The 18,254-nt window shown below is 46.4% G+C and overlaps 1 protein-coding gene across 1 annotated transcript in view; it reads right to left on the reverse strand.

The window, feature by feature from the left end:
- The window catches only part of gpr179 (G protein-coupled receptor 179), a 112,721-nt gene that overhangs the window by 68,804 nt on the left and 25,663 nt on the right, over positions 1 to 18,254 (reverse strand). Inside the window, exon 2 of the mRNA XM_085966188.1 lies at positions 6,496 to 6,604. Coding sequence (XP_085822314.1) covers positions 6,496 to 6,604 — 109 coding nt within the window. The remainder of the gene's footprint in view (positions 1 to 6,495; positions 6,605 to 18,254) is intronic.

The following is an 18,254-nucleotide window of genomic DNA, read 5'->3' on the forward strand; positions in this document are numbered from 1 at the left end:
AGCTCATCAATCTTAGGCAAAGGGTACGCATCTAATTGAGTATACCTATTAATAGTTTGGGAATAGTCTATCACCATTCGTTTCTTATGTCTCTCGTTAGTCGTGATAACTACCTGTGCCCGCCAAGGCGAACAACTAGGTTCAATGATTCCTTCCAATAAGAGACGTTGAACTTCAGAATTAATAAATTCTCTATCCTGACTGCTATACCTTCTTGACTTGGTAGCAATTGGCTTACAATCCGGCATCAAATTGGAAAAAAGTGATAATGGAGAAATGGATAAAGAGGTTAATCCACAAATAGATAAAGGTGGCTTAGTCCCTCCAAATGAAAGACTAAGAGACTCGTGTAACTGAAGCACATCATGACCAATCAAAATATCCGCACAGAGATTAGGCAAAACAGATAGGCGTATATCAGTATACATATTACCTAGAAGAATCAATTTCACAAGGCAACAACCAGCTACTTGTGAAGTGAGAGTCGTCTGAGCCATACACACCTGATAGGAAACAGGCGAAATTTTCAAATGCTTCTCCTTTGCAAACTGAAAACTTATAAAACTCTCGGTACTGCCCGTATCTATAAGGGCCTTCACTTCCAACCCATTAACTTGGGCCGTAACTATAGCTTTGTTTAGGCCATGAGCAAATGCAGCAGAAATTGATGCAATAAACGCCCTATCTAAAGGCTGAATAGTCACAAAGGAGGTAATTGAACCTGATGATTTACACACACGTGCGTAATGACCTCTCTTGCCGCATTTACTACACACAGCCTCCCGAGCAGGACACTTCAGACGAGGGTGCCGGACGTTCCCACAAAAATAACACTTCTGAATCCTAGAGGCGACAGCCGCTGAAGTAGAAACTGTTTCAGAATCTAGTAAACCACTCCTATTAAGTCCACATCATTCCTTTTCATCCAGAACTGCCGAAACCACAGTCACAGGCCGATTAAAAAGAGCATAAGAATCCGAACTTCTCTGAGCCACATCCAATGTAGAAGCTTGCTCAAAAGCACTCTTAAGATCCAAAGTCTTATTTTCTAGCAACCGCTGACGAATTGATCTAGACAGTAATCCATTAATAAAAGCATCCCATACCGATTCTTCCTTATATTCTTCAGCCGTCACGGCCTTATAATTACAGTTAACACTAAGGCACCGAAGTGCTTGTAAATAAGTATCCAAAGATTCTCCCACCTGCTGCCTACGGGCAGATAGAAGGTGACGTGCAAATACCTCATTCTTTGGTTTAACAAAAATCTTTTCCAATGTAGAAATAGCCACTTCGTAAGTTTTACAGTCCAAAATATACTTATACACATCCGGAGCAATGTAGTTGATCAGCATATTCAGCTTATTTAGAGACTCTTGATCCAACACGCCCAAAAAGTTTTTAAATGTACAATACCAGTGTTTCCATTTATCATCCACTCCTGCAGAATTAGGGTCAGCATTGAATCGTTCTGGTTGAAGATATCGCTCCATTCTGACATAAAGTTAATAAATTGAAATAAAGAATAGATTTGCCTTTCTAATCTAGGCTTTATTAACTTAAAAATCCTGTAGCACATCTTCAACACCCAGTCCCAACTAAAGGCTGGAAAGAACTGAATTTAAGATGGCCACCACAAATCACATGACATCAACTACCAATGAGATTACAGCATATATCCCAAGGCAGGAAACAAACAACCAATCACAATACCTCTTACTAAACATAAAGAATAATCACCACAGGGACAAGCACCGATCCTTGCTGTGCACAAATTGGCTGCCGTGTTTCCTACATTACAACAGTGACTGCACTTCAAAACTGGCTGTAAAGCGCTTTGGGACGTCCGGTGTTCGTGAAAGGCGCAATAGAAATGCAAATATGTCTTTCTTTCTTTCTTTCTTGAGTTTCAACACTATTTGCGTCAAGAGTTGGAATTTGAGCCTCACCATTTGAAACATGAAACAGACCACAAGACTGCTATTCGAGTACATTTGGAAAAACTCTGTGTCACTTTCAAATACTGATGGGGCACAAGCATCAAGGAGACAGAGTCTGTCTGGGAGCTGATCTGCTCCAGGAATCAACTGAAAAGCTGGCCCAGATTTCATATTATTTTCTTATTTCGCTATCATAACGCAATCGCTCCTTTGGCTGCGTCAGTCAGGTTGGTGTCTGGCTGGCAGCTGCACTCTACCCAAACGGGGGAGATTACAGTATTAGAACTCATGATGCAATTGTCTGCCTCATCCTAATTGGCTTCCTCTTTGGCCGAGGATCCGGTGATGTATCACACTGTCACCATCGTCATGTTGCTATTAATGAATTCCTTGGCATCTGTCCTGCCTCTCGCATTCCCTCCCCACTTTTATATTCCGCATTTTGAAACTAGTGCCTGAGAATTTGTGTTTCTTTTAATTACAAGTACTTGAAGAATTTAAGACCCGTCCGATCTATTATTTTTTTTTGCTTCCCGCCAAGTTCTCTGACGTAAGAAAACTACTAGGCACTTGGTCTGAGTATTAAACAAGGCTTTAATCAACTGTTTTACAACATGGAGATCTAGTTGTGTCCTTCACTAGTTCCTGTTAAAGAATGTCCTGAGCAAGCTGGGCCCATGCCCGAGTATTTATACTCTCCCTGGACAGCACCACCGGCAGGCCGCCCAGTATTATTTCATAAGTCATTTCCACATGAATGACGAGATTCATGTCATTCTCCTCCTTTTTTCTCCAGGCGCTGGCTCTCGCTGGGATGCGACTGCCCTCCCAGGCGGCCAATCGTCATGTGTCAGCCGATAACGGTGAGTGTCGGCCGCTGAGCTGACTGAAAGGTGTCATAGCCAAGCCCCATCCTGTCTCTCATTCAGTGGCTACACGCACATTCTTGCGAGGAGGGCTCAGTGGACAGTGAGCAGGAGCAGGAACCCCGGCTGATTCTTGTTTCTCCCTGTTCCGAGCCCTGGTGGTGGTGGGGGAGGCCAATTACGGTGCACCTGCGGCTGAACACCTGAGATCAGCTCGCAGCACAGACTGGGTCTGTGGAGTCGGCGCTGCAGTGGGAGGTGCCTTTAACCGCTATGTCATTGCTGAAGCAAGGGATTCTGTTTATCCACTTAGTTATTTCTCACCCCCGCCACCCTCTCCATTTCCGGTAGTGGCAGAGTGTGTTGAAGCTAGGGTTGCCAACCCTCCAGGAATGCCCTGCAGCCGCCAACAATTGAGGGTTAATCTCCAGGACCCTGCTGGGAGCAACAACCGGGAGACAAATCAAAGGGGCAATAAACGAGATGGTGTTTTTTTTCATTTTCTTTGAACACTTTAATTTATGAGTTATAAAAATATTGCAGATGGAGGGAAAGCTGTTTCACTAACAGTCTAGATTAACCCAATGGGCTTGAAAGTACGAGCCACCTTGATGCTCTCGATGTGCAAGTGCTGCATCTATAGATTGGCGCACAGTAATTGGCCTCAGTTCCCCAGGAAATTCAGGGCTCCAGGTGATGATCATTATCCAAATGATCCCTAAGGTTGTATTCCCTGGAATTTAGAAGGTTAAGGGTTGACTTGATCGAAGATTCCAAGATATTAAGGGGGTAGATAGAGAGAATCCATTCCCGCTGGTTGGGGAGTCTAGGACCAGGGGGCAGAGTCTAAAAATTAGAGCCAGACCTTTCAGGAGTGAAATTAGGAAACACTTCTACACACAAAGGGTGGTAGAAGTTTGGAACTCTCTTCCGCAAACAGAAATTGATGCAAGATCAATTGTTAATTTTAAATCTGAGATTGCTGCATTTTTGTTAACCAAAGTTATTAAGGGATATGGGCCAAAGGCGGGTATGTAGAGTTAGGTCACATATCAGCCATGATCTCATTGAATGGTGGAGCAGGCTCGAGGGGCTAAATGGCCTCCTCCTGTTGCTATGGTACGCACGTGTGTAGGCATTGAGTGAGGGCCTGGCATGTGATGCCCCTGTGGATGAATAGCCTGCTGACACAGAGCCTTCTGCAAAGGAGGCCAAGAAAATTGGAACAAAGTAGATCTGAATAAGAAATAGCCAATGATGACCAGTACCCAAGGGGTTTATTGGTAGACCTCTATAAATCTCAGCACAAATCAGTATCACATGATACTGGAAGGATGTGAAGGCCCTTGAGAGGGTGCAGAGGCGATTTACCAGAATGGTTCCGGGGATGGGGAATCTTAGCTACAAGGACAGGTTGGAGAAGCTGGACTTGTTTTCATTAGAGCAAAGGAGGTTGCGGGGTGATTTGATAGAGGTGTACAAGATTATGACGAGTTTGGATAGGCTAGACAGGGAAAGGCTGTTCCCACTAGTTGATGGTACAAGGACTAGGGGACACAGATTTAAGGTTTTGGGCGAGAGATACAGGGGGGACGTGAGGAAAAGCTTTTTTACGCAGCGAGTGGTGAGGACCTGGAACTCGCTGGCGACGGAAGTGGTGGAAGCGGAGACACTCAATGTTTTCAAGGGGAGACTGGATAGGCACTTGAGGGAAATAAACTTGCAGGGCTACGGGGATAGAGCGGGGGAATGGGACTGACTGGATTGCTCTACAGAGAGCCGGCACCGACTCAATGGGCCGAATGGCCTCCTTCTGTGCCATTATGACTCTATGATATCATCCGCAAAATAGCCCATACCCACTCAGATCCTATACTTTTGAGGCAATGTTTCTGGAAGCTTCCAGAATATTCCCAGTCTCGTTTTCGACTGGTGCTGACTGCAATATTATTGTAATGAGATGAATAATGTTGAATAGATAAGGTTGAAATTGCAAATTATGTTAATTTGCTCAGGAGCTGGGATGTTGGGTTTGTGAATAATTTCTATTTATGGAAGGAGTTTATTATGTTAGTCAAAGGGAAAGGCAAGTCTGAGGGGTGAACTTTTGGTTCAAAACTGCTTTATTGAGAAAAGAAATATTCTTAGAAAAATTGTCTTTGACATTTAAAATAAAGCGTTACAGAGCCAATTTTAAGCAGCGATTTGTTTTGTTCACAGGCATGAATCACTGTGCTATTGGGGAGCCTTGCTTCCTCCCTCCCGGTTGGGTAATATCAAACCTCCCCTCAGTGTCTTCTCTCGGTGGCATAAGGGCACTCACTGTGAGCAACAACAACTTGCATTTATATGGCGCCTTCACGGTAGTGAAACATCCCAAGACGCTTCACAGGAGCGATTATCGGACAAAATTTGACACCAAGTCCCATAAGGAGATATCAGGACAGGTGAGCAAAAAGTTTGGTCAGAGGTAAGTTACAAGGAAGGACTGAAAGGAGGAGCGAGAGGCGGAGAGGTTTCGGGTGGGAATTCCAAAGATTAGGGCCCAGCCAGCTGAAGGCACGGCCGCCAATGGTGGGGTGAAGGCAGTCGGGGGGTTGCACAAGAGGCCAGAATTGGAGGAGCGCAGAGATCTGGGAGGGTTGTGGGGCTGGAGGAAGTTACAGAGATAGCGAGGGGGGCGAGGCCGTGGGGGGATGTGAACACAAGGATGAGAATTTTAAAAGCGAGGTGTTGCCGGACCGGGAGCCAATGTAGGTCAGCGAGCACAGGGGCGATGGCTGAATGAGACTTGGTGCGAGTTAGGACACGGGGAAGCAGACTTTGGTTCAGCCTTCTGCTCCGTGGCAGGCGTGAAAGTTCCACAGCACTTTTCAAAGAATTTGGAATATTCCCAGCATTCCTCCCCAACCAATAACCCCAAAAAAGATAATTCCTCTGGCCTCAATTTTAAAATTCTCATCCTCGTTTTCAAATCCCTCCATAGCCTCACTCCTCCCTATCTCTGTGACCTCTTCCAGCCCTACAACCCTCCCAGATCTCTGCGCTCCTCCAATTCTGGCCTCTTGCACATCCCCGATTTTCATCGCTCTGCCATTGGTGGCCATGCCTTCAGCTGCCTGGACCCCAGGCTCTGGAATTCCCTCCTTAAACCCCTCCGCCTCTCTACCTCTCTCTCCTCCTTTTTAAAATACTCCTTAAAATCTTTAACCTCTTTGACCAAAGTTTTAGTCACCCATGTGAGGCTAGACAAGGCTATTTCATCACGGGGTGCCTCACAAGTACATCTCTACACACCATTTTCCCACAGAGGTGACCAGTGACCAGGAACAAGAATCCTGGCTGATTCTTTTTTCCCCCATTCCTAGCCCCGCGATACTGAAGCCAATGGTACATTCCCCATGACTACCCTGGCTGAAATCTGACAATGTGGCACCAACAGGAGATTGAACCCAGGCTGACAGAGCTGTGTTCTACCGAGGGCAGTGCATTTACCAAATAAGCATTGGGAGGAACCCTTAAGATAGCATTACCTTTAAAATCAGTTTAGGTTAAACAATATGGTAAATCTACTGCTTTCAAAGAGCAGATTTTTACTTTAACCAAATAGTCAGTCTTTCAAGCCTCCCTCTGGACCTCCATAAAGCCCATCAGGGCTCCAATCTCAGCTTCCTACCAACCATCCCTACCTCTGTGCTGTTTACGTCACACTGATGGGAATCTGCAAACCAGCCGTCTCCAGTGGAGCACTGGTCAATGTCCACGCTCTGCAGATTGACGTCAATCCGGATCACACCCCTGAAACAGAAATAGAAAGCATCTATTTAAAGGCAGAGGTTTCAATTCCTGGCAGATCACAAGACCAATAAAAAACATCCGCTATTGTCAAAGAGGAACTCTCCCCATCAGGACCCCTTTTAAAGAGGGAGTCTCATCATCAGGAGCACTTTGAAGAAAAGAGTCTGACCCTCTTTGTAGAGATTAAGTCTTCTGGGGACTCTGTAGTGTTTTCATCTGAGGTCTGGATTTGGATGCTGCTGAGACTGGGACTCAGGGCTGGATTTTCCAAGCTCCGAGGAGGCGGGCATGGAGGCGGGACAGCACGTAAATTTGGAGAAATTGGGGGCGGATGGCAAACCCGCCCCCATCCCGCCTCTGTGCCCTTTTGCCAGGAGGCGGGAGGATGTGCAGCTTCGGGTCCCGTCTCCTGGAGGCGGGAAAGGCTTTAAATCCTTTTAACTGCCTGTTAACAGGTAGTTAACAGGCAGAAAAAGGGATTCGTGCCATTTTACCTTCACAGGTGAAGGCTTCCCGACCTCGGAGAACCCGCCGGGTTGGAGGAGACATGGAGGAGGTCTGCGGCGGTCGGAGGCACCTGGAAGTAAGGTGTAGAGGTGTGTGATGGGTGCAAGTGTGGAGTGGTAAGTATACAGGGTGAGTGATTAGTTTAAAAAAGTGTTCACTTATGTTTTTTTACTTCTGTAGCTCAAATCAAATCAAATCAAATCAAATCAACTTTTATTGTCATTGTTAGTGCACAAGTGCAGTACAACGAAATGCAGGCTTGCGGCTCCCGAGCGTGCACATTTAGATTAAGACATTTAAACATTCAACATACATTTGGCTTGTAATACATTAACATAAACATAACTATAATAAAGTGCATTGACAGATGTGCAGGCTTTAGTGTTTATTTGTGGAGTTCAGTAGGATGACAGCCCTGGGAAAGAAGCTGTTCCTAAATCTGGTCGTACAGGTGCGAATGCATCTGTAGCGTCTCCCAGATGGCAGGAGGGCGAACAGACTGTGGCTGGGGTGGGTAGGGTCTTTGATGATGGACCGTGACCTCCGTAGACAGCGTTTCTGGTATATGTGCTCTATGGTCGGTAGCCGGGTGCCGGTAATGCGTTGGGCAGTTTTGACTACCCGCTGCAGGGCTTTCCGGTCATAGTAGCTACAGCTGCCATACCACACTGTGATACAGTTTGTCAGGATGCTCTCTATTGTGCAGCGGTAAAAGTTAGAGAGGATCAGGGGTGATAGGTTACATCCCTTCAGCCTCCTTTTAGCCGTGCTGGATCGGGAGAGCAGACATCCACCGTGTCAATTTCAGGTAATGTCTGATGGACCCTCCGATCCATCAGACATCTGAAATTTACTTTTTTACAATGTTTTTTCAGTCCTCACCACAAAAACAAATCAAACTCAAGAGAATGTCAGTGTTTGACAGATTGACAGAGCTGTCAAACGCTGTCATTTCTTCTTTCAAGAAGTTTTGACAGATAGCACATCTGACGTTGACATGATCTGTCAGTGACTTCTTCCCTAATTGGCCTGCTGAGCCTGCCGGGCGGGCTTAACAAGCTCAATCAGGGGAAAATCCCTCTGAATGGTCAGGCGAGGATGGAGGCGGGACATGGACACGACAAGCAGCAGTCCCGCCTCCAACTCGCCTCCATTCACAAAATCCAGCCCTGAAAGTCTATCTCTGTGGATTGTAGTTTGCACAGAATGAGTTGAGGCAGACGTGACTAGTGTGTTTCAGTTCACAGCACAAAGTTAAGCATCAAAATAAGTCATAGAATCATAGAATGGTTTCAGCACAGGAGGCCGTTCGGCCTGTCGAGCCCGTGCCGGCTCTCTGCAAGAGCACTTCAGCTAGTCCCACTCCCCCGCCCTTTCCCCACAGCCCTGCAAATTTTTTTCCTTCAGGTACTTACCCAATTCCCTTTTGAAAGCCGTGATTGAATCTGCCTCCACCACCCTCTCAGGCAGTGCATTCCAGATCCTAACCAAGTTTTCCCTTATGTCGCCTTTAATTCTTTTGCCAATCACCTTAAATCTGTGTCCTCTGGTTCTCGACCCTTCCGCCAATGGGAACAGTTTCTCTCTATCTACTCTGTCCAGACCCTTCATGATTTTGAACACCTTGATCAAATCTCCTCTCAACCTTCTCTGCTCTAAGGAGAACAACCTCAGCTTCTCCAGTCTACCCATGTAACTCAGGTCCCTACTGCGTTGTTTGATCAGCCCCTGACTCCCTGCTCAGTATTGAGATTCGATCCCAGCTCTGACTGGGGCTGATGTTAACTGGGCGATGGTGCAAAGTGGACGATGGTGAATTGGTCGCCTGTTATACACAGCACCTGAGGCTCTGTTCCATTGAAGCAAGTGGAGGGAAAAATCAGGTGAAGCGTACATTGGTGGACAATTCGATATCGCCCATTATACACTCTGGCCCAAAGTTAAAATTACCCCCATAGAAACTAGTGGGTATGGGGTACACGATGCCGTGCTGTAGTAGTGTGTCCCATCTCCGTACAATGCATTGGAAAGCAGCCTTGCTTTCACCATGAATCTTCATATTGTGAACTCCCAAACTCAGTTACCGAAATGGGAGGATATGCCCCTGACGCCCACCCCTCCCTCCCCCCGTCCATACCACCCTTGCACGCCCTCTGGCCCCCTCCCCCCAGCATTGGCCAGCAAATAGAAAGAAAGATTTGCATTTCTATAGCACCTTTCACGACCTCAGGATGTCCCAAAGTGCTTTACAGCCAATGAAGTACTTTTGAAGTGTAGTCACTGTTGTAATGTAGGAAACGTGGCAGACAATTTGTGCACAGCAAGCTCCCACATACAGCAATGTGATGATGACCAGATCATCTGTTTTTTTTTGTTATGTTGGTTGAGGGATAAATATTGGCCCCAGGACACCGGGGAGAACTCCCCTGCTCTTCTTCGAAGTAGTGGCCGTGGGATCTTTTACATCCACCCACGAGGTCAAATGTCTCATCCGAGAGATGGAAAATGCGAGAGGGTTACTGCAGAATAGTGTGTGGGGCACGAGCTTAGAGACAGAATGCTAAATAATGTAAAACATTTGGCGGGGCAGGGGCGGGGGGTGGGGGAAGAGTGGGAAAGGCAAGGGAGCAAAGAAATCTGCACATCGCAGATTAACAAGAGACTTTCACCTGGAGCATGAAATAAACCAATAGTGGAAGCGAGCTCCTCTTAAAAAGTAATTATTGATTTTCATGGGACGTTTAATGTGATGGGCAATGTAAACATATTTGAGACTGCGAAGGAATTTGAATTGCCTGGAGTTAATGTTGCAGAGCTGCTGACAGGCGTGATGGATAAGTACATGAATGGGAATAGAAAGACTGACAGGACTGTGCGGCGAAAACTAATGAAGAGTGAAATGGATCATGATGAATATTTTACTCTGGTGCACATGGACCAGTTGTAGCCAACAGCCATTCTGCCCTGGTATGCTCTTCAATTCTTCAAAGGTAGATTACCGTAGTCTCTTGTAATTCCTACCAGCAGTTACCACCTCTTAAGGGTCCCGATTTTAACTCCAGGTGGATTCCCCACTCAGGCCTGAGTTAAAACTACAGTAGGGTCTCAATGATGTCATTGGGCCGCAACATGCATATGTAAAGAAGTTCTGATGAAAGTTGGTGAAAAATCAAATGAGTTGAATAAAAGCATTGTTGGTCCATTCAGAAGAAGCATTAAATTTGGCCTTGTATTACTTTAAGCTTGTGTGTGTTTTTTTGTTAAAATGCAATATTCGCAAAAGTATTAGTTAACTTTTCTGTAAGTATTTAGTGAAACAGTGGAAGTAAGTCACTTAACTCTGTTTCTCTCTCCACATGTAAGAAGTCACACAACACCAGGTTATAGTCCAACAGCTTTATTTGAAATCACAAGCTTTCGGAGCGCTGCTCCTTCGTCAGGTGAAGTGGAGAGATGCATAAAGACACAGCTTATATAGTCAGAGAATAATGTCAGATGTTTACAGGTAATCTTTCTAACTGCCATTTATCACACCTCGGCAGAGAGATAATCACAGCAATCAAAGGTGTGAATGGTGTCCAAACAGGTCAGTCAGGAAAACATTACATCAAAGAACAATGAGGTGGGGTCACAAGGGATCAAATGTTGCAGATGCTGGGGTCTGTGTGAAAAACAAAAAAACAGACAAAAAACATTTTTTTGCTGGAAATCACAGCAGGTCCGGCCGCATCTGTGTGGAGAGAACAAGCCAACGATGACTCGAGTCTGGATGACCCTACGTCAGGTGGGGTTACATGTAATGTGACATGAACCCAAGATCCCGGTTCAGGCCGTCCTCATGGGTGCGGAACTTGGCTATCAGTTTCTGCTCGACGATTTTGCGTTGTCGTGTGTCTCGAAGGCCGCCTTGGAGAATGCTTACCCGAAGATCGGAGGCTGAATGTCCTTGACTGCTGAAGTGTTCCCCGACTGGGAGGGAACACTCCTGCCTGGCGATTGTTGTGCGGTGTCCGTTCATCCGTTGTCACAGTGTCTGCATGGTCTCACCGATGTACCATGCTCCGGGGCATCCTTTCCTGCAACGTATGAGGTAGACAACGTTGGCCGAGTCACATGAGTATGTACCATGTACCTGGTGGGTGGTGACCTCACGTGTGATGATGGTATCTGTGTTGATGATCTGGCATGTCTTGCAGAGGTTGCTGTGGCAGGGTTGTGTGGTGTCGTGGTCGCTGTTCTCCTGAAAGCTGGGTAATTTGCTGCGAACGATGGTCTGTTTGAGGTTCTCTCCACAGATGCTGCCTGACATGCTGAGCATTTCCAGCATTTTCTGTTTTTATTTATGTAAAGAAGGACCCGGTTGTCTCCGGGCGCCTGTCCTTGCTGCTGGCCCAGGAGAACGGGTTAAAATTGCAGCTGTTGTGATCATGGCGGCTTTCGAACAGGTAAGTGCTAGGGCGATTTTAACTGCCCACCCGCCAGGTTTCTGTTGAGCGAGTAAGGTTAAAATCGCCCCTGTTTCTTCGATATCTTCACTATTGGTCCTGACATGAATCAGTCATTCATGAAAGAAAGGCTTATGAAATAATACTGAGCGGCCTGCAGGTGGCGCTGTCCAGGGAGAGTATAAATACTCGAGCACGGACCCAGCTTGCGCAGGACATTCTTAACAGGAACTAGTGAAGGACACAACTAGACCTCCATGTTGTAAAACAGTTGATTAAAGCTTTGTTTAACGCTTAGACCAAGTGCCTAGTAGTTTTCTTCCATCAGGTCCTATCCTCATCTATCAGCATTTTTGGCCTCACCGTTTCCTCGAATCTCAAACCGAACTCCCACAAGTTGGGCTGGTTGGGACGCTGGCCAAGGCCCTTGGGTAGGTCCTGGGAGGGGGACGGGCATTTGGGAGGGAGCACTCCTGCTCCTCCTGGCTCCAACGTCAAGCTGAGTTTAAAGGCTAAGGGTAAAAATTGGGTAGCACCCCCTTTGGGGGCGCTACCTTCGCTGGGGGGCTAATCGAAAAAGTTAGTGCTCCCATGGCCGAATTTCCCAGGTAGCGCCCCGAGAGGGAGGAGGGGCATTACTGGAAGTGCCCCGCGTCCCTCTTGGGGGCGCTGTGAGCCAATATCACGGTGCTACGTGCCGCGGTATTGCAGGCCTTCCTCCCCTTATTAAAGGGGAGGGGCTTGGCGCAGCACGTTCCGGCACCCAGCTGGGCCACCAGGGATCGGGAGTGCTGGCAAATGAGCCCGGCAATCAAGAGGAGTGCTGGGCTCATGGAGAGCAGCCGGCACGCCGCGGGGGGGGGGGGGGGTGGGGGGGGCTTCGGGGGGGCCGGGGACAGCAATGGGGGCAGGTGCTGGCAGGCCAGCAGCAAAAAAAGTGGCCGCCCGCCACCTCCCCTTTAACTAGCACTGCCCCGGCAGCAGGTAGGCCCCCCTGACCCCGGCGGACATAGCATCCGGCGGTAAGTCAGGGGGCGCCACCAAACTACGCCATATTCTTCGCAGCCTTCAACATGTCATCGATGACGACGAACACTTCGCTAAGGCCATCCCCACGCCTCCACTACTTGCCTTCAAACAGCTGCCTAACCTCAAACAGACCATCGTTCGCAGCAAATTACCCAGCTTTCAGGAGAACAGCGACCACGACACCACACAACCCTGCCACAGCAACCTCTGCAAGACATGCCAGATCATCAACACAGATATCATCATCACACGTGAGGACACCACCCACCAGGTACATGGTACATACTCATGTGACTCGGCCAACGTTGTCTACCTCATACGTTGCAGGAAAGGATGCCCCGGAGCATGGTACATCGGCGAGACCATGCAGACACTGCGACAACGGATGAACGGACACCACGCAACAATCACCAGGCAGGAGTGTTCCCTCCCAGTCGGGGAACACTTCAGCAGTCAAGGACATTCAGCCTCCGATCTTCGGGTAAGCATTCTCCAAGGCGGCCTTCGAGACACATGACAACGCAAAATCGTCGAGCAGAAACTGATAGCCAAGTTCCGCACCCATGAGGACGGCCTCAACCGAGGTCTTGGGTTCATGTCACGCTACATGTAAATCCACCTGATGTAGGGTCATCCAGACTCGAGTCGACATTGGCTTGTTCTCTCCACACAGATGCGGCCGGACCTGCTGTGATTTCCAGCAAAAAAAATGTTTTTTGTCTGTTTTTTTGTTTTTCATACAGACCCCAGCATCTGCAACATTTGACCCCTTGTGACCCCACCTCATTGTTCTTTGATGTAATGTTTTCTTGACTGACCTGTTTGGACACCATTTACACCTTTGATTGCTGTGATTATCTCTCTGCCGAGGTGTGATAAATGGCAGTTGGAAAGATTACCTGTAAACATCTGACATGATTCTCTGACTATATAAGCTGTGTTTTTATAAGAACATAAGAACATAAGAAATAGGAGCAAGAGTAGGCCAATTGGCCCCTCGAGCCTGCTCCACCATTCAATAAGATCACGGCTGATCTGATCCTAACCTCAAATCTTCTATCACTCTGCATCCACCCGAACCCATGTGATCTCCCGGGAGAGGCGAAAAACCAGATAAAGACCCAATGGCCAATTTGGGAGAAAAAAATCTGGGAAATTCCTCTCCGACCCATCTAGGCGATCGAAATTCTTCCAGGAGATCACTCTGTCCCTATATTTTCTACAGTACTTACCTTCTGTAAAGACGATCTCCACCCCAGCCAGGAACAGGAATAAAACCATCTCCTGAAATCTAACAGAATTAGAACACAGTAGGAGCAGAACAAAGCTACACGGCCCCTGGGCCCGCTCCACTACCCACAGGGCCATGACCATTCCGAACCCAGACTCATGTCCAATTTCCTGCCCGCTCCCCGTAACCCTTTATTCCCTTTACTTCTAGGAAACTATCTATTTCTGTTTTAAATTTATTTAATGATGTAGCTTCCACAGCTTTCTGGGGCAGCAAATTCCACAAACCTACCACCCTCTGAGTGAAGAAGTTTCTCCTCATCTCAGTTTTGAATGAGCAGCCCCTTATTTTAAGATTATGCCCCCTAGTTCTAGTTTCACCCATCATTGGGAACATCCTCACCGCATCCACCCGATCAAGCCCCTTCACAATCTTATATGTTTCAATAAGATCGCCTCTCATTCTTCTGAACTCCAATGAGTAGAGTCCCAATCTACTCAACCTCTCCTCATATGACCACCCCCTCATCCCCGGGATTAACCGAGTGAACCTTCTTTGTACTGACTCGAGAGCAAGTATGTCTTTTCTTAAGTATGGACACCAAAACTGTATGCAGTATTCCAGGTGCGGCCTCACCAATACCTTGTACAACTGCAGCAATACCTCCCTGTTTTTATATTCCAACCCCCTAGCAATAAAAGCCAACATTCCATTGGCCGCCTTAATCACTTGCTGCACCTGCATACTAACTTTTTGAGTTTCGTGCACCAGGACCCCCAGATCCCTTTGTACTACAGTACTTTCCAGTTTCTTGCCATTAAGATAATAACTTGCTCTATGATTTTGCCTGCCAAAGTGCATAACCTCACACTTTCCAGTATTGTATTCCATCTGCCAAATCTCTGCCCACTTACTTAGCCTGTCTATGTCCCTTTGCAGGTTTTTTATGTCCTCCTCACTCACTACTTTCCCTCCCATCTTTGTATCATCTGCAAACTTTGATATGTTACACTCGGTCCCCTCCTCCAAATCGTTAATATAGATTGTAAAGAGTTGGGGACCCAGCACTGACCCCTGCGGAACACCACTAGTTACTGGTTGCCAATCTGAGAACGAACCATTTATCCCAACTCTCTGCTTTCTGTTAGAGAGCCAATCCTCCACCCACGCCAGAATATTACCCCCAATCCCGTGATTTTTTATCTTGAGCAATAATCTTTTGTGTGGCACCTTGTCAAATGCCTTTTGGAAGTCTAAATACACTACGTCCACTGGTTCCCCTTTATCCACCCTGTATGTTACTTCCTCAAAAAACTCAAGCAAATTTGTTAAACATGACTTCCCCTTCATGAAACCATGCTGAGTTTGCCCTATTAAATTATGTTTATCCAAATGTCCCGTTACTGTCTCCTTAATAATGGACTCTAACATTTTACCAACCACAGATGTTAGGCTAACAGGTCTATAGTTTCCAGCCTTCTGCCTACTACCCTTTTTAAATAAGGGTGTTACATTAGCAGTTTTCCAATCTGCCGGGACCTTTGCTGAGTCCAGTGAGTTTTGGAAAATTATTACCAATGCATCCACAATCCCTACCGCTACTTCCCTCAAGACCCTGGGATGCAAGCCATCAGGTCCAGGGGATTTATCCGCCTTGAGTCCCATTATTTTACCAAGTACCACTTCCTTAGTGATTTTAATCGTATTTAGTTCCTCCCCCCCTAGAGCCCCCTGTTTGTCCAGTGTTGGGATATTCTTAGTGTCCTCTACTGTAAAGACTGATACAAAATAATTGTTCAGTGTTTTTGCCATCTCCATGTTTCCCACCATTAATTTCCCGGTCTCATCCTCTAAGGGACCAACATTTACTTTAGCCACCCTTTTTCTTTTTATATAACTATAGAAACTTTTACTGTCTGTTTTTATATTTTTTGCTAATTTACTTTCATAATCTATCTTCCCTTTCTTAATCAATCTTTTTGTTATTTTTTGCTGTCTTTTAAAGACTTCCCAATCTTCCATCCTCCCACTAGATTTGGCTACCTTATATGCCCTTGTTTTTAGTCGGATACTATCCTTAATTACTTTACTTAGCCACGGATGGCTATCTTTTCTTTTACACCCTTTTTTCCTCAGTGGAATATATTTTTTTTGGAAGTTGTAAAATAACTCCTTAAATGTACACCACTGGTCATGTACCGTCTTACCCTTTAATCTATTTTCCCAGTCCACTCTAATTAATTCCGCTCTCATACCTTCATAGTCTCCTTTATTCAAGCTCAGCACGCTTGTTTGAGATCCAACCTTCTCACCCTCTAATTGAATATGGAACTCAACCATGTTATGGTCACTCATTCCAAGGGGATCCTTTACTAGGACATTTTTAATTAATCCTGTCTCATTACACAGGACCAAATCTAAGGTTGCTTGCCCCCTGGTCGGTTCAGTTACATACTGCTCAAGAAACCCATCCCTAATACACTCAATGAACTCTTCCTCAAGGCTGCTCTGCCCAATTTGATTTGTCCAGTTAATATGATAATTAAAATCCCCCATAATTATAGCTGTTCCCTTATTACAAGCCTCAACTATTTCCTGATTAATACTCCGTCCAACAGAGTTGCAACTGTTCGGAGGCCTATAGACTACACCCACTAGTGTTTTTTTCCCCTTATTATTCCTTACCTCCACCCAAACTGTTTCACTATCCTGCTCCTTTGACCCAATATCATTTCTCTGTATTATAGTGATTCCTTCCTTTATTAACATAGCCACCCCACCTCCTCTCCCTTCCTGCCTGTCCTTCCTGATTGTTAAATAACCTGGTATGTTTAATTCCCAGTCATGGTCACCCTGCAGCCATGTTTCTGTAATGGCCACAAGATCATACCCATATGTCATTATTTGTGCCGTTAACTCATTCATTTTGTTACGAATGCTACGTGCATTCAGATAAAGAACTTTCAAATATGTTTTGTAACACTTAGTTCCTGTTTTTTCCCTTTTTAGTACTTTACTTTTTACTCCATACCTTCTGTCCCTTCCTGACACATTCTGTTTTTTAATTCCTCCACTGCTACCTAAGTCTATGACCTTCTCTGTTGTCATTTCTATTATTTGCTCTCTAGAAACCTCCCCCCCACTAATTAGTTTAAAGCCCTCTCTACAGCCCTAGTTATATGATTCGCCAGGACTCTAGTCCCAGCACTGGCCAAGTGGAGTCTGTCCCAACAGAACAGCTCCCTCCTGTCCCAGTACTGGTGCCAGTGTCCCAAGAAGCAAAACCCATTTCTCCCACACCAGTCTTTGAGCCACGCATTTAACTCTTTAATTTTATTTATCCTAGCCAAATTCGCTCGTGGCTCAGGTAATAACCCAGAGATTATTACCCTTAAGGTTCTGTTTTTTAATTTGACCCCTAGCTGCTCATACTCCTTTAACAGAACCGTCTTCCTTGTCCTATCTACGTCGTTTGTACCAACATGGACCACGACAACTGGATCCTCCCCCTCCCACTGCAAGTTTCTTTCCAGCCCAGAAGAGATGTCCTTAACCCTGGCACCAGGCAGGCAACACAGCCTTCGGGACTCCCGCTCTTGACTGCAGAGAACCCTATCTATCCCCCTAATGATACTATCCCCTACCACTACAACATTTCTTTTTACTCCCTCCACTTGAATGGCCCCCTGTACCACGGTGCTGTGGCCAGGTTGCTCATCCTCCCTGCAGTCCCCGCTCCCGCCCTCACAGGGAGTAAGAACCTCGATCCTGCTGGACAAGAACAAGGGCTGCGTCTCCTTCAACACTACATCCTGGATCCCTGTACCTTCCTCACTCGTAGTCACACCGTCCTGTCCCTGACCACGGACTACATCTGCAGTAATTAACTTCATAGGTGTGACCATCTCCTGAAACATAGAGTCCAGGAACTTCTCCCCCTCCCTGATGTGTCGCAGTGTCCGAAGCTCGGTCTCAAGCTCCATAACATGGAACTTGAGTTCCTCTAGCAGCAAACACTTGTCGCAGATGTAATCACCGTTAGCCTCAATGGGGTTCACCGGCTCCCACATCTCGCAACAGTAACACATCACCTGCTCCATTCTATATAATTAATTAAATTTCTTATTATTAGTTATGAAGACCCTGCCCGGATATATATGATAATATCACACCACTATTCAATAGGACTTACCAACTTAAAGGTATGAAAGAGAAGAGAAGGAAGAAAACCAACCAACCAGCTGATCACCAACCTCCTCCTTGAATACTGTCTGTGGAGTCTGTTTGGTTGACTCGTCTCGCTGCTCCGCCTCCGCAGTGCTGTCTAAGCCTGGGAGTGGGGAATAAAACAGAGCAAAAAACACACCCTCACCTCCCACTTATCCGAACTCTCCCACTTAGCAAAACTCCAACAGCACTCAATGCACAAAGCACTCCG

The sequence above is a fragment of the Somniosus microcephalus genome, chromosome 24, assembly GCF_052327205.1.
Source record: "Somniosus microcephalus isolate GS21.2 chromosome 24, FLI_Smic_1.0, whole genome shotgun sequence".
NCBI classification, from domain to species: Eukaryota; Metazoa; Chordata; class Chondrichthyes; order Squaliformes; family Somniosidae; genus Somniosus; species Somniosus microcephalus.